Genomic DNA, 16,347 nt, shown 5'->3' with positions numbered 1-16,347 from the left:
ACACCAGAGAGTATATTCTCCAAAGAGACCCTTTGAACACAAGACCCTGAGCTTAGTCTAGACTAGGTGTTAGCAAACTGCAGCCTTGTGCGCCAAAGCTTGCCACCTGTTTTCGTAATTAAAGTTTCATTGGAACACAGTCAATCTGCTCACTTACATATTATTATGGCTGCTTTTATACTATAACAGCAGAGCTCAGTAATTGCAACAGAGACACCATGGTGTGCAAAGCCTATGATATTTAATATTTGGTCCCTTACAGAATAAGTTTAATGAGCCTTGATCTAGACCATGCTTCGCAATAGAAATGTAATGCAAACTACAAATGTAATTTTATATTTTTCTAATATCCATATTTGCAAAAGCAAAAAGTAATGGGCGAAATCAATTTGAATCATGTTTTATTTAACCAGTATCCAAAATATTGCTTCAATGTACAATCAGTATTAAAAATGATTAATTTTTCTTATTTTATTTTTGTGATGCTGCAAACTAAACCCAGGGACTTGTACATACCAGGCAAGTGTTCCAGCAGCCCTACATTCTTTTTTCAAACTGAGTCTTCAAAATACAGTGTGTATTTCACACTTATAGTACTATATCTCAAATCCAACTGGCTGCATTTCAGGTGCTCAACAGCCACTGACTAGTGATTACTGTGTTAAAGAGCACAACTCTGAACTCTGAGACCCTCCAAAGAGTGAGACCAGCCCCATATCTTGGTCCTAAGGGCAGCATTGATAGGGTCTTCAGCTGCAGGGAACATTTGTGCAGCCAGTTCTCCTGGGCCATGGAAACCTGATTGCTCCAAGTCCTGCCTCAGGGCTCTTTGCTCTCTCAGAAAATGAATGTGCCTTCCAGTTATAAACTGCATCAACCTCCCAGGGGCTATGCTGAGCCTACACTTTCAGAATGAGTCATCCTTAGAGCCACTTGTGTGATTTGTGGTGGTTCAGCTCTCTCGTTCAGAGTCCTTCCTTTAGTGGTTCAGATCATACAGGACGTGGAAGTCAGAGTAGGTGTGACCCCACTTCCCCAAACCCACCAGAGCTAGAGGGACATCCTACTGGAGGCGAGGCTGGAGGAACATTTTGTATGCAGGCAGACCTTGGCGGAACTTGAGGCTTGTTCCTTATTTTCCCCAGCCTTTGTTATAGAGCGTATAGTCGGGGAATGTCTGTGAGCTCTTTCTCCTGGTGTTTCTTCCGTGTATTGTTTTCCTACTTAGAGAGAAGGGGTCATGCAGAACAAAAACTAAATGTGTATCCTTTTTATTACAGGTGCTTCGTGATTTCCTTGATCCTGCCTCAGAATGTAGCCACTGTTTCCCCTAGGAGCACTATCTTCTTTCTCCATCAGGATCTTTATTCAGGATATCTTTCCAATTTCAATATCCTCCTGTTTTGTGCATTGACCTAATGTCCTTTATCTGTGGCCTTGTGACATCCTTTTCTATCATTAATGGACATGACTTATCCACTCAACATATGTTTACTGAGCACTCTCCTATGCCCGGAAGAGTTCTGAGCCCTGGAGAGACAGTAGTGAAGAGGACCCAAAAGTTTCAAAGATCTCAAGTGGGAGACACAGACTCTTTAGAAGCACAATTCTAGAGCTCAGCAAGACACACAATGACTTCTATAAGGATACCCAAAGGAGAGGCACCTGAGGGAGGAAGGAAGGAAGGGAAAAAGGAAGGAAAGGAAGAAAGAAAATGCTTCATGTTCTCAGACCAGGTACAGAGAGACCTACTTATGGTTTGCTTTTGTTCCTCTAGGCCAAAGCCCAGAAAGTTCTGCAGAAGCTGAGTGATGTGCAGGAAATATTTCACAAGAGGCAAGTGAGTCTGATGAAATTGGCAGCCAAACAGACTCGCCCAGTGCAACATGTGGCCCCCCATCCTGAGTCCTCCCCAAAGTGGGTGTCACCAAAAACCAACCAGCCCTCTGCCTTGGGTAGGTTATTTGGGAGAAGGGAGTTTTGTGGCTTTTGTGTTTCATCAGTGAACTTGAGGATTGAGATTGCAGTTGCCTAAGATGTATTGAGGTCATTGTTTCATCAAATGACATGGTGCAGACCCTGAAGACTTTTGTAAGCACTTAGATGACACTGAGTGCTGACATACAAGGAGAAGCTCCCAGTCTAGAAAAGGAATAATACAGATGCACAAATGACACTAGCATGTAGCAGACTCTGTTAAAAGCCTTTAAAAGTCCATAGTTAATTAGTAATGGAGTGGTAAGATTGGCTCTTGGAAAAGTTAAAAAAAAATAGGTAAGTCATTACACCAATCCCACAGAATTTTATTACGATAACTTATTAGTAAGACTTAAGATCAGGTAATGTAAATATTTTTCAATATTCTTTTGGTTATTTTAGGTTCTGCTCATTTCCATATAAATTTCAGAATGCTGTTTCAAATTCTGCTGGGCTTGTGAATAGGATCATACAGATACATGAACCAATTTGAGGAGAACTATCATCTTAAAACTATTGAGTCTTTCCATTTCTGAGTGTTATAAGTCTTCATTTATTTTAGTCATCTTTAATTTCTCTTAACAATGTAGTAGTTAAGAGAGTAAAAGTCTTGGACATTTCATGTTTATTTTTAGCCTGTAGACAATGAAGTTTATCATATATAACTAAGAATAAGAATATATTTCGTTTCTATCTTTATCCCTTTTTCCCCTTGTCTCAGTGGAATGGCTGGGACCCCCCAGTGTTTTATAGAAGTGACAGCAGGCATTCTTGTCTTTTCTCAATATTAGGGGAAAGAGTTCATGGTTCACCTTTAATGATCATGTGAGCAAACTTTTTCATAGATGCCTTTTATCAAATGGAGGAATATCCCTTTGATTTCTACTTTTCTGTGAGTTTTTTCTCACAAATAAGTACTGAATTTTTCAGATACTCCTCGTGGTGAGTACAAATACATTGAGATTATCATGTGGCTTCTCTCCATGTGATTCCCTTTTATGACAGTGGATTACAAGGATTTATTTTCAAATGTTAAAGCAACTGTACATTGCTGGGATAAATTGCTTGTGGACATGATGTATGTCATTTCTCACATCATACATTGTAAAACTTTGATATTAAACACATACATATTCATAATTTTCATATCTTCCAGACCTACTAGCTCTTTTGAAATTGTGAAATATCTGTTCTCCCCTCCTTCTCTTTAGTAATATTCTTCAAGTCTATTTTGTCTAATATTAATGTAGTAATCATTTCATCTTTCCTACACTTAATGTTTGCATGGTGCATCTTTTTCTATTCTTTCTTTATAGTTATAGTATGGTTTTTATAGGAACATACAGTTATGCCTTTCTTTAAATACACTTTTTTCACATCTGCCTTTTAATGCATTGTGTGTGTGTGTGTGTGTGTGTGTGTTGCTGGGGATTGAACTCAGGGCCTTGTGTATTCGAGATAAGCACACTACCAACTGAGCTATGTCCCCAGCCCCTACATCTACCTTTTAAGTGGCATGTTTAGTCCAACTACATACAAAGTAAGTATTAAAATAGTTGGATTCAGAATAGCTATTTGGTTTTCGGTTGCCTAGTGGTCTTATGTATTCTTGTTCCTGTTTTCCTCCTTTTCTGCCTTCTTCCGTCTTACCAAATATTTTTTAATATTCAGTTTTAATTCCTCTATTAATTTTTTAGCCTACTTTTTTGCTTAGTTTTACCCTAGATATTTCTGTAGGAATTATCATATGCATCTTTAATTTAGCATAGTTCCACCTGTCCCCACTGATCATCCTCTGTTCTATTCTTATTATAAATAATATTACATCTATATATGTTAAGCTTCCTTTGTGGTATATTTATATTATATATGAGTGTGTGTGTATGTGTGTGTGTGTGTGTGGTGCTGGGATTTAGCCCAGAGCTATGCACATGCTAAGTATGTGCTCTATCATAGCACCTAAATAAATAAATGTTTACTTATTTAGGTGCTAAGGATTTAACCCAGGGCCCAACACATGCTAAGTACATGTTCTGACATTGAGCCACACACCTCCCAGCCCTGGTGTTATAAAGTTTAGATAATTATATAAGAAAAAGAGAAAAAGTTCCAGGTTAAACAAATCTTCATGTCTGCACAGGTTGCCCTTGACCTTGGGCAGGCAACCAGCTCATTTTGCAGAATAATCCTACACTTTTGTTTTTGGCAAGTAACCACTATATGTGGACTCCAGTGGTTTACTAATGGGATTTTCAAACACATTTGTCTGATTCCTTAGTAACTGAGTTTTTGCCAAGATAAACAGTGGTATTCCATAACATAAAGGAGGTGAGTGGTGGAGCTTAGAGGTGAAAGCTACCATCTCAGCCGAGTGCCTTTGGTGCAACACTGAACCTCTGAAGTTCATAAGGAATGTGAAAAAAAATTTAATGCTGTGGCTATAATAATAGCTAAAATGTATTGAGTCCTAACTCTGATCTGTACATCTACTAACTCATTAAAGCCTCATAACAACCCTATGTTGTAGGCTTTCTCATGACCTCCCCCCTTTTACAGATGAAGAAGTTAAGGTTCAGAGATTTCTCTGATCATAATATAATATTAGTGGCATTAGATAGATGGCATGTTGGTATAGGACATAGAAATGTTCAAGTTCTGCCTCTGGTTAATCCATGTATTCTGTAACTCCAAGATAGTGACAGTGACGAGAACTCTAAGTACTATTCACTTTTTAGCCTTGTGGCCATCATTCCCAACACTGGATAAAGCAAATTAGAAAGCCTGTCCAGGGCTTCTCTTCCCCAAGTGCCAGTCTTACTACCAATGAACATGGAGCATGAAGAAAGTATACCTCCAGGTGCTTGAGAGCCTTGTGGGAAGGAGAGAAGGCAGATAAAGTGACTGAAAGAGGAAAGAAAGAGCAAGACAGCCCCATTCCTTCCTGACTCAATTAATTGATTCTATCACACAAGCATGGATCCATTGGTTCTGAAATTCAACCATTACACCATCAGATCAGCAGCAACTTCCTCTAGTTAAGCCAGGCATGGACATCCCATTACAGTCACAGTATGAGAGATATCGTGTGTGTGTGTGTGTGTGTGTGTGTGTGTGTGTGTGTGTGTAGAGGCAAAAAGCATTTTAAAGAAAACTCTAAGGAAATATGCTAAGTGATTGTGTTTAAATAGTAAAATTTTAGTATTTTCCAAATTTTCTCTAAGTACAAGTTAATTATTTTTTAAAATGAAAAGATATTCAATCAAACGTGGTTCCTAGAATTTAGTCTTCTAATTCAAGAACACTATCAAATGCAGTATTATACAGCATAAGTAAAGCATTCTGTAATTCAAAGCATGTTAATAATTCTTTTATGCTTAGCATAAAAAAGTTCATACAATTGTGCTAATCTGGAAAGTCTTCATGAAGCAGGTGGTCTATGAGGTGACTGTTAAGAATGGGAATGATAAAATGGAAAAGAATGGATAAAATTCTATTGTTCTTACCACATTGTATTTACCAATACCTTATAGTTTGCTGTTTCAAGTGGTGTGAGTGTGACTTTTGTTTCTTTAGCTTACGTGTCAAATCCCTGGGATTAAGGACTCTGTTTATATTCTGCATTTTCCTCTCACCTTTAATCGCATCCACCCAGGAGAACGTCTGTTCAGCAGCTCACAAAGCTTGTCAGTCATCCGCATGGACAGGGCCCATCCAAGTCAGTGAAGTCCTCTGAGATATAGTTTATAAGTGGAGTAACCAAATCAATGATACGTTTTCTCTGTTGCTTTAGCTCCTCTTCCAAGAACATCTGAGGAACCTCACACAGAGACAGATTTGAACTCCCTGGAAAAGGAAGATGATGGAACTAAATTCGAAGTCAAGGTAAAATTACTTTTCTTTCACTGGTAGAAATTTCTAACAGGATAGGATTGCCAATGTAATTCCCTCCCCACAAAAAATCAACAAATTGTGCTCCCCTATGATGTACCTATCATCACCTCCAAAAGATGTGCCCATGAAGGCACACAGCACAAAGTAGTGCTCCAAGAGCTAGTGTTTATAGGATTTTTTCTTTTCTTCCTTTCCTTTCATCTCAATTGCAGCTAGAAATGAATCCTGTTTGATCCTGTATGTACTTGCTGCTAGACAATGTTTTAAGGGAGAAGTCATGTTAGTTACTCTTGTAATCTGACTTCATATTTAAGATGGGTGGAATGGTGTGTGGTTTGTGTAGAAAAAGAGCATGAATGTTGCACAGAGCTACACACATGCACACACACACACCCACACCTGAACAACTGGGAAACCCTAAATAAGCTCTGTGTCGCACCTCAAGTCCATTCTATATTACACTATAGCATGTAAGATGTTAACATTGGAGGAGGTAGGGAAAAAGGTATGTGGGACTGCCCTATATATTTCTTTACAACCTCATGTGACTCTATGTAATTATTTCAAAGGGAAAAGAAAAGCATATGCTTTGGAATCAGACAGTCCTGGGGTTAAGCATTATAACTTATATAAGCCTCAGTTTCTTGTCTGTAAAAATGGGGATAACAAGAGCTACTTCCTGGGAATGTTTTGAGCATCACATGAAAATTGGAAAATGGCCAAGCAATGTATGTACAATTGTAAAGGAGCGTTATATTTAAAAACACAAATAAAATGAATTTTAAATATATGTTGCTACAAGGCAAACACAGAAGAGTTTATACATTAAATAATCAGCTGGCTGAATGGTTCTGAAACCTGAGCAGACTATGGGCTCAGATGAACTTCAGTAACAGTTTGGATCCATCATCAGTCCCTGAAGGATCTGAATAGAGGACCTATAGCAACTCCACTGACCAGTAAGGAGTCAAGCAGAGAGCAAGTCTTAGGCTTTTTTTCCTGGAAGCAGAAAGAGGGTGGAAACTAAAGTTCCCAGCAGACTTCTTAGAGAGAGCAAACTACATTCTTCTGCCAATTAGTCATCCTTTGTATTCTAGGCAGATCAGGATTTTGCTATCTGTTTCCAAATCTCACTTAGTTGGAGGAATTGCATCATCCTTGTCTTTTGAGTAAGGAAACAGTTTGCATTTCATACTATATTGATCAGTCATTTAAAAAAGTAAATGGTAATTTTTTAAAATATGTAAACACAGTGAAACTTCACCTGACTTGACACCCTTAAAGTCTGTGGGATTATTAAAAAGGGACACCATCAGCCTATCCTTCTCTGCACCCTAGACTTCTGGGGGAACATCATCCCTAGCCCAAAAGTGTCCCCCTAAACTCTTATGATGTTGCCATTGACTCATAAGATGATTAGAACTTACATCTCTTGTGACTTACTTTGCTTGTCATCAGACAACACATTTATAACCTACGCAATTAAAAAAAAATTGTAGTTATAGATGGACATAATGCTTTTTTTTTTTTATGTAGTGCTGAAAATCAAACCTAGCACCTCACCCAGGCTAGGCAAGCACTCTGCCACTGAGCTACAACCCCAACCCCTGATCTACACACTTTTTAAAGATACCATGAAAGTTTTAAGTACATGGAGGTTCTCTATAAAAGAATTCAAATTAGAAGTAAATTATTTTAATAATTGTGAGTGTTAAATAGAAGACCTATTTTTGTTGTAAGTGAAAAATGAGGAGCAGGGGTGGTAGGTACAGAATCAGAGGCCTCTGGGCTTGGAAAGCATTGGGTAGGACCCAAGAGATTCTGTCCTCTAGACTGTTGGTTTCTTCCTTCTGCTATGCTGCTGTTTCATTCAGATTCTAAGTCCATTCTGCTAAGGGGCTAGCTCCCTCCATGTGTGTGGGAAGATCACCATCAGCCTGGGTACTGTTAAGCAAGCACATGTGCGTGTTTAAATCCTGCTTCTACACTTAGTTGCCTTTTTCCTTACTGTTGAATTGTGTGTATAATAAGGGCTTTTCCCAGAAATGTGTGTATGTTAACAGTCAAGGTGGTGGATGAAGTAAAGACAAGCTAGTTAAACTTTTGCTTGTAAAGACCAATGCTATGAGAGGACTGTAAGCAGAGTCAAACAAAGTCTTGAACAACATGAATAGGAAGAAAGTGGATTATGCACAAAATCCCCAAATCCTAAACTGAGAAGTCTAGAACCAATAAGTGCAATTATAAGCTGGGTAGTAGAATCAGGGAAATAGTTATTCCAGAATATGCAAGAAATGTAGTAAGAAACAGGATAGGAAAGAACATGTAATGAATATCTGCATGGACCTCTGCTTATTAAAAGGGAAAGAAGGAGAGAGCAGTCATTATTGTTATTTACATTTAGTGCCACTGTCCAAGACAGATGACCTGGCTGGATAGAGCAGGCATGCCTCTGAACCTGAGTGGCAGTTCTGACATCCTTTTGGCCTTGGTTCTAGAACTGAAAGATTTTTGAAATGAAGTCACTCACAGTGTGACAGAGTGAGTCATAACATCATGATAAATGCTACCCCTTTCCCTGAACAGTAAATATTCAGAGAAAAAAAATCTGTCAATCAAAGCTGTTTATACTTGCTACTAGAGTCACTGATGATTACCTTTAACTAAAACCATGATATGGTTTGAAATTGTTTGAAGAATCATTGCCCCAAAAGGCTCTTCGCTGCTGGGGTGAACCTTGCTGTGCCAGTTCTCTGCAACATGATAAGCCAAACCTGACAAGGCAGCTCAGGCTGTCCCCAAGGCAGCTGAGACTGTCCCTCAGCTCACTGGGAAAGCCCAGAGGTGGAAGAGATTCACTGTGGTTGTTGGCAATAGTGATGTGGCCATTTCCTGTTCTGCCTGTCTTAACTGGAAGTTGAAAGCATGACTCATGGAAGCCGCCTCCCCCACTGCTCACATCATAGCCTCTACGGAAGACAGAAGCCAGAGGCTGACCAAGGGCTTTTTCCTGAATTGCACCCACAAAGGTGCAAAGTGAAGAGTGAACAGTGTATCTGGTCACCTAATAAGTTGTTTAAAGAAACAGAGGCTTTGCAGGCTTCTGAGTAAATAGGCTCCCTAACTTAAAAAATATAAATATTTTTAAAACAAAGGCTAGAAGGAGAATTGGAGAGGCAAGGGGAGTGTGGGCCAGGCACTGTGCTAGGAGCTGTAAGAACCTGATTTCAGCTCCATTCCTCAGTACCTTGAGAGGAGATTGTTAGCCCTGATTTCATTAGCAGTGATGGAAAGACTCAGAGATGCTGAGTTCTCCAATGGCCATCCTACTCATAAACAGTGGAGCTGACACTTGAATCAGCAGTTTATTAATCTGACATTGTCCTTGGCTACCTAACTTATCTGATTATTTACCTAATTTACCTAGCAAGCAGTTAATTTCTCATATCCTAAAATTCCTCTTTCGCAAAATGGGGACAAATAACAAATAATTAGCAATTTCATGGGTAGATGAGTTGAAGTTGAGTAAATGAGGAACTTGTAGAGCCACCTGGCATGATGCCCAACACACAGCAGACTATTAGGGAGTTTTAGTTTCTCACACAATCCTATGTTTATAGATAGAGTGTCCTGTGTAAAAGATGAAAAGAAGCTGAAGGAAAGTTAGATTTGGGCCTTAAATGGAATTCTAATATGCAGGCCTTTTTGCCAAATGAGAACAGATTAGGAGCCATATTTAGTTCCTTAGTCCCAAAAGTTTTATTTAAGCTTTCTGATTCTCAACAAGAGACCTGTGTGAACTATAAACACATTTTGGTGCTCTCCTTCTGATACTTGACAGGAAATTGAGGGACCTCACCAAATTCTTGAGGCACCCCCAACTAAGCTCTCCAGAGAGCTTCCAGAAGGAAGAATCTAAAGGTTTCCTGCACCCACCCCCACCCCCACCCCCAATGCTGAGAGCCTTAAAACAGATCCCCAGACTCTACCACAAAGATTCTGGTTAGGGAGGTCTTGGGTAGGATCCAGGAATCTGAATTTTCTATCTGCACATTTAGTGACAAGAGTGACCAGGATACAATGACCACACTTTTGAAACACTGTGCTAGATCCACATTCATAGGCCATGGGGACTTGGACAAAGGAGGACTCAAAAAATTGGATCTAGATCTCTCTAGCTAATATCGAATTCAAAGTTTAGAGGAGAAAAGTGTCAATTACACTTTGCTCACCAAAGAAACTGAATCAGAAAAAAAGAATGACATTAATACCAATATAAAAATCAACATGACTAAAACATTTGATGGATCCAGTTTTGGCAGTTTACTCAGCTCAATTTAATATTGTTTGAAGCAATTTGATGCATTATATGAAAATCATTCTGTCATTGGGCTTAACCTTGAAAACATGGAAATTTCATGGGAGAAACACATATTCAGTACTTTGTAATATAAAATAGAATGACTTGCTCACAGTCAACAAAATACAATGTGTTTGAGGGCAGAAAAGGAGCAGTTCATAATAAGGATATTGGGAATGGTTTTCCAAGGAGTGGCACCATCTTTAAAGAATAAATACCACTTTTAAAGGTAAGTTAGACAGAGAAGGGCATTCCTTGATGGGAAGGATATAAAGTCTCCAAAGTCTGAGGGATATGGTCTATTCTGGGAATGGTTCAAGAATGCAGAGAAGGTCAACCAGAGAAAAGATTTTGAAGACTTTGGTAGAGGATTGTTGATGGAAGGAGGAAGGTGCTAACAGGCAGACAGGCTGACACCTGGCAGCAGTTGTCACAGCTCAGGTGAAACTTCAGTGGTGGCAGCAGCAAAAAGGGAAATGGACAGAAATTTCATTGACCCAGTGTTCTTCCCATGGCTGGAACACACTAGACTCACAGAGAAAGTTTGGTGCACAAAGGAGTAGATCAAGGCAGAGAAGACAAGGGCAGAATTTAATAGGGAAGGAAGAAAGATATCAATGATACCTCTGAGGTTTCCATCTTGAATTCCTCATAGGATAAAATTTTTGGCCCAGATGAAATACTCAGGAGAGGCAGTAGGAATTAGGACTGATAAAGTTTGAGTCCATCATTTCAGAGATCTGTAATAGCAACCTACACTCTCGATTTCTCTCAGTGAATCTAACGCTGCCTGGTGGTTGCAGCCCTCCCCGCACCATTAATTCTAGGCCAGTCAATCCATTGACCTTGCAGCTATATGTAGAAACTGTTTGTGAACCAGCTTAGGGACCACGTTTGCTCAGCTATAGCTTGACCTAATAAAGCCCTTTACTGATTTGTAATTTTATTAATCAGTTAAAACGATTTACAGGTATAAAATTAAGTTGCATTAAAATCTGTGTATTGAGGTTACAATCACATGAAATCAGCCCCCCTGAAAGAATTCAGGACACATGGACAATTTTTTTTTCAGTGTTCTTGGCATGGCTTATTTCCTTTCCTTTTATTTTTTTGGTTTGGGAATGGGAAAAAGGCATTCTATGACATATTTCTAAATTTTTGATACTTTAAACAGAATTAGACCTTCAAAATAATGTTAAAAAGCATTTGCAGTTTCCCTGTAAACAAAATACTGCCAATAGTGTAAAGTATTAGTCCCGCTAATTTATCCATAAGAAAACTGAACTAATTAAATTATATTAGCTGGGAAATTTGAGGTTTTAAGTATAAGAGAGGAATCATAACAGGCAAAGTGTGCACTTAAGTTCCATTCCTTATCTTTCTCTAATCATTTCCCATGTCCACAGAACCTCAGGACCACTTGCGCTTGTTCCTCAAGTCTGCCCTTTTCCTCCAAAGGGCTTTAGTCTATGCAATGTCCCAAAGCCTTCCCACCCACGGCCCTCCCTACTCAATCAAAGCTCCAGTGGGCTGCAGCTATCAGGGCTGTTTCTACAAAGTTCTTTCAGGCTCAAAATTAACCTATTTTCTGGTTTGTTTGTTTTTAACTTTGAAAGCATGTACTTTTTTAAAATATAGGGGAGATGGAACAATTAGATTTTCTACATTTGTTGAGAATATGAGAATCAACTTTTAGGATGCTGCTGCAGAACCCGTATGTTGGTTGGTGGCACTTGGACACTGGAGAGAGGCTGAGATGAAGCTGGGGTTGAAGGCCTAAAGGAGTTTCCAGCCTGCCTCCTCCATTGCCACCCTTTTTTCTTGAGGACAAAATGACTATAAAGGGAGAGGGCTGCACCACCTGTTTGGCTTCTGGAGGGGGTAGTTTGAGTTGGTTCCTCTTACAGGACTAGTTAGCTGAGGAACCTGGCTCCCTTTATGTAGCTCTGTGACAACTCTTAGGATAATTGAAGGGAACCAGGACTCGATTTCACAAGAAATTATTAGGCTCTACTCTAAAAGAGTATCATTTCATACTTCCATGAGGCTCATAGGAGTTGCTAGCAAAGAAATAAAGTAGCCACTGGTGATTGGCCTGTGGTCAATTTCTTTGGTGTATTTGATAAGCAAGCTTTTACTTGAATATAGCCTCTTCCCCCTATTACAATTTAAATTTTCCCCAAAAGCAGGTCAGCTACAATTCAACTTTCATCTCAAAATCAGAAACAACAGCACCTATCTTGGTATTTTATATTATAAGCAGAGGTATGTTTCATAGCCAAATCACACATCTCCTTCATTTTATACACAAGAAAATTCCAGAAAAATTGAGTAGCTTGGCTAGCTCTTCATGGTTAAAAATTTGGGTCCATGATTTACATAGGAAGGTAGTTATTGCCTTGTACTTACTGAAAGTCAAGCAGAACCTCATTTAATCCTTAGAAGGTAGGTATTAGTCAACCACCACTACCATTTATTGAGCCATTAGTGCTAAGCATTTTAGAATGTAATCTGTTACTGCCTTATCAACCCTCTGATGTGAACATAATTATCCTTATTTTACAGATGAGAGAACTAAGGTACCAAGGTATTTTTATTTTTAAATAAAGAGTAGCCAGGGCTGGGGATGTGGCTCAAGCGGTAGCACACTTGCCTGGCATGCGTGCGGCCCGGGTTCGATTCTCAGCACCACATACAAACAAAGATGTTGTGTCTGCCGATAACTAAAAAATAAATATTAAAATTCTCTCTCTCTCCCTCTCTCACTCTCTCTTTAAAAAAAAATAGAGAGAGTAGCCAGAAATTTCCATCTAGGGCTACTTCTCATATCCAAACTTGTGTTCTTTTTATTTATAAGAGATTTTTGAATTATAAGTCATAATGGTGAATGTAAATTCAGTTTGGTAGATTCACCAACATAAATTAATTAATTAATAAGAAGCAGAATGAAAATGAATAGCATAATTTTAAAATAGATGTATTACATCAGTTACAATATAACTGAAAAAGGTTTCCATATCTGTGGCATGTGCGCTGCCTGTGGGCTGTGGTCAGACTTTGGAAGCCACTATACTACAACACAGCTAATCTGAGACTTACCAAAAATGGATGTACAGGGCAGTTACCTCACAGCAGGCTCTTATTAAAGTGGTTCCAGATTACTGAGGACCTTTCCACAGAACCCATGTTATAGTCCATCAGACTTGATTGGCAGAGGAGTCTCCCTTTGCTCCACCCGGACTGTCTGACATGTGGTAACAACACGGAATGATACTGCTGAGTCTAGGCCAAGGCATTTCTGTAAGCCCAGGAGGATGTCTCAAGTGTACAAATCCCATAAATTGGAGATGTGTCATCATTCAGTGTACAAGGTGAGGAAGTCAAGATCTATGCCTTGAGTCACTGTTACAAAGTGTTCATCACTAGGTTATTATGAAACAAAAGACTCTACAATCCACCCCACAAACAATAGATCATTGGAGTGGGAAAGAGCACAGTTCACTGTATAATTAGAAGCAAGTTTTACAGTGAGAGAAAGGTTTGTCAATAGCATTGGTTACTCCTCTGAAAGCCAGTTCAATTATTGTATTACATGGTGGGTATGCAAAGATGAATAAGACTGGAGTTCAAAGTCCAGTGGGTAATTCAGACACAGGATATGGATCTAGAAAGGAATATAGTATAACTTTAACTGCCATATTAACTGGTTAAATTTTTATAAAAAGTATGAAGAAAGAGCTTGGATAGTGTGGTGAAAACTTTGGGGGTTTTTTTAATCCTGGGACTAGTGTTTACTTCCCTACATTAACTTATAAAAAAATATTTTTTAGTCCCTGGTCAGATGTATATAACAACAAACTAAAATTTAGACTCTTAAAAGAATGGCATCTTATTGGAATATAAGGTTAACATTTTATTTTAGAGATAAATTGGCTAAATCAATATATCTGATGATATCTGTTTGCTTTCTGGATTTGATACCAGATTGGAAAAGATTATCTACAAAAAATATTAATGACCCACAACTTTCTTTAGTCCAATGGACTTTTTTTTTATTTGTTCTTTTCCAATATACATGACAGTAGAGTGTATTTTGACATGTTATACATACATGGAGTATAATTTATTCTAATTAGGATCCCATTCTTGTGGTTATCCATGATGGGGAGTTTCACTGGTGGTGTATTCATATATGAACATGGGAAAGTTCTATCGGATTCATTGAACTGTCTTTCCTATTTCCATCCCCCTACTGAACATTTTAAAATGCCTGCTCTGGGTGGCATGACAGATAATAAAACTGCCTCACCTTAACTTCCTTCTATTAGCCCAGGTGCACTGTCAACAACTGGCTGAATAGCCTGTCACTCTCCCCTATTTTACAAGGATACATCCAACATATTCCACCTATTCTTGGGGGAAAGCTCATCTTTTAACTTTCAGTTATCATTTACAAGGAATCTTTTTTATTTCCATTAAATTGGCCTCCACGATACTTTTGTAAGAGGGCCTTTTCTACATCTATATTCCCTTTTACCGAATATAAATAACTCACTGGAACAGAACTGTAACCTGATCTATATAGCTGAAACAATATTTACATAGTATCAGATTAAAATATTTACTGAAGGGAATAAAGAAAGTATAGTATGTCCATACAGTGAAGACTACTTAGCAATAAAACATGGCTATTGATATTGGCAGCACCAGAGATGCATCACCAAAACACTTGCCAGTAAGAGAAGCTGGACTCAAAGGCTAGGTGCTCCAGGATGCCATTCACACAGTGATCTGGAAACGGCAAATCCAGAGGATAGAAGTCTGAGCAGTGGTTGCCAGGGAGTGGAAGCAGAGGGAAGAGAGTGACTACATAGGAACATAAGGGGACCTGAGATTGTGGAGGGTTCACAGCTAGATACACAATTAATTGTCAAATCAATAAATGATACATATTAAAAAGTTAATTTTATGGTATATAACTTAAACCCCAATAACCTAATATTAAAGTAAAAAAAAAAATTTAATTGAAATAAAATGCTATTCCAGATCTAAGAACATGCATCATCTAATTTTTGTTCACTCACTATTAAAAATTTTGGCCTTGAGTAAATTTTCTATTCTGACTCGTAGGGACTTAATTTGGTCATAAACCAGAAGGAAAATAAAGAATTACTTCACATAAATCTTAAAATCTAAAATATCTAAATCTTGGATATTTTGTTATAGAATAACAACATTCTTTTATCTAATTTTTTTTTCTTTTGTGATGTTGGAGATCAAATCTGGTTCCTGGTACATGGAAGGCAAAGAGTCTACCAGTGAGCCACATTCCCAACCCCAAAAAATATTTCTTAGCAATAAAAATCATTAAGAAGTTCCATAGCATTGTTACTTGGTTTTTAATTTTTAGAGGTAGGTCTTAGGTCTTTGTACCCCTGCCCATCCACACATACATACACACACACAAAATGTTAGGTTTTCATCAATATTCATTTTCATTAGTCTCTTAGACTATCTTAGTTTGTGTAATATACTTGTCTGAATGGTCCCAATAACAAATGTTGAGAAATTTTTGAACTTAAAAAAGTAATTCAATGAGAAACCTAAGTATGATGAATACAACTTCAAAGACTTAGATCTTCACTTATTAAAAAAATGTCTTATGAAGATGGGCTTTAAAAATTCACCTCCTTATTGATTTTAAAACACCCAGGAAATATATCACTATATTCTAAGTAAGTACTTAGTACTTTTCAAGCAAACATGAATCTATACTAATAGTGTCTTCTCAGGAATTACATAAGCCTGGCTCTTTTTCATAATAACACTGGGCATTTCTCAAAAAGAGGCAGGACTCAGTTTACTCTAAAGGTACAGTGGCACCTGCCTTTAGTCCCAACTACTAGGAAGACTGAGATGAAGGATCACTGGCACTCAGGAGTCCAAGACTATCCTGGGTAACACAGTGAGACTCTTGTGAGAGAGGAGAGAGAGAGAGAGAGAAAGGAAGGAAGAAGAAGAAAGAGAAAACAATTTTAACAATGAAGTGGATTTGTATAATATTGATAGTAAACAGAGTATCATAAAATTATTAATTAATAAGGAACAAGTAAATAATT

The 16,347-nt window shown here is 38.2% G+C and overlaps 1 protein-coding gene across 1 annotated transcript in view; it reads left to right on the top strand.

Moving 5' to 3' along the window:
• The window catches only part of Mcf2l2 (MCF.2 cell line derived transforming sequence-like 2), a 236,592-nt gene that overhangs the window by 142,292 nt on the left and 77,953 nt on the right, over nucleotides 1-16,347 (top strand). Inside the window, exons 13-14 of the mRNA XM_077795511.1 lie at nucleotides 1,778-1,955; nucleotides 5,768-5,859. Of these exons, the coding sequence (XP_077651637.1) occupies nucleotides 1,778-1,955; nucleotides 5,768-5,859 (270 nt within the window). The remainder of the gene's footprint in view (nucleotides 1-1,777; nucleotides 1,956-5,767; nucleotides 5,860-16,347) is intronic.

Source organism: Urocitellus parryii, chromosome 2, assembly GCF_045843805.1.
Source record: "Urocitellus parryii isolate mUroPar1 chromosome 2, mUroPar1.hap1, whole genome shotgun sequence".
Classification (NCBI taxonomy): Eukaryota; Metazoa; Chordata; class Mammalia; order Rodentia; family Sciuridae; genus Urocitellus; species Urocitellus parryii.
Note: the sequence above shows the minus strand (reverse complement) of the source record. Positions and strands in the feature narration are given on the sequence as shown.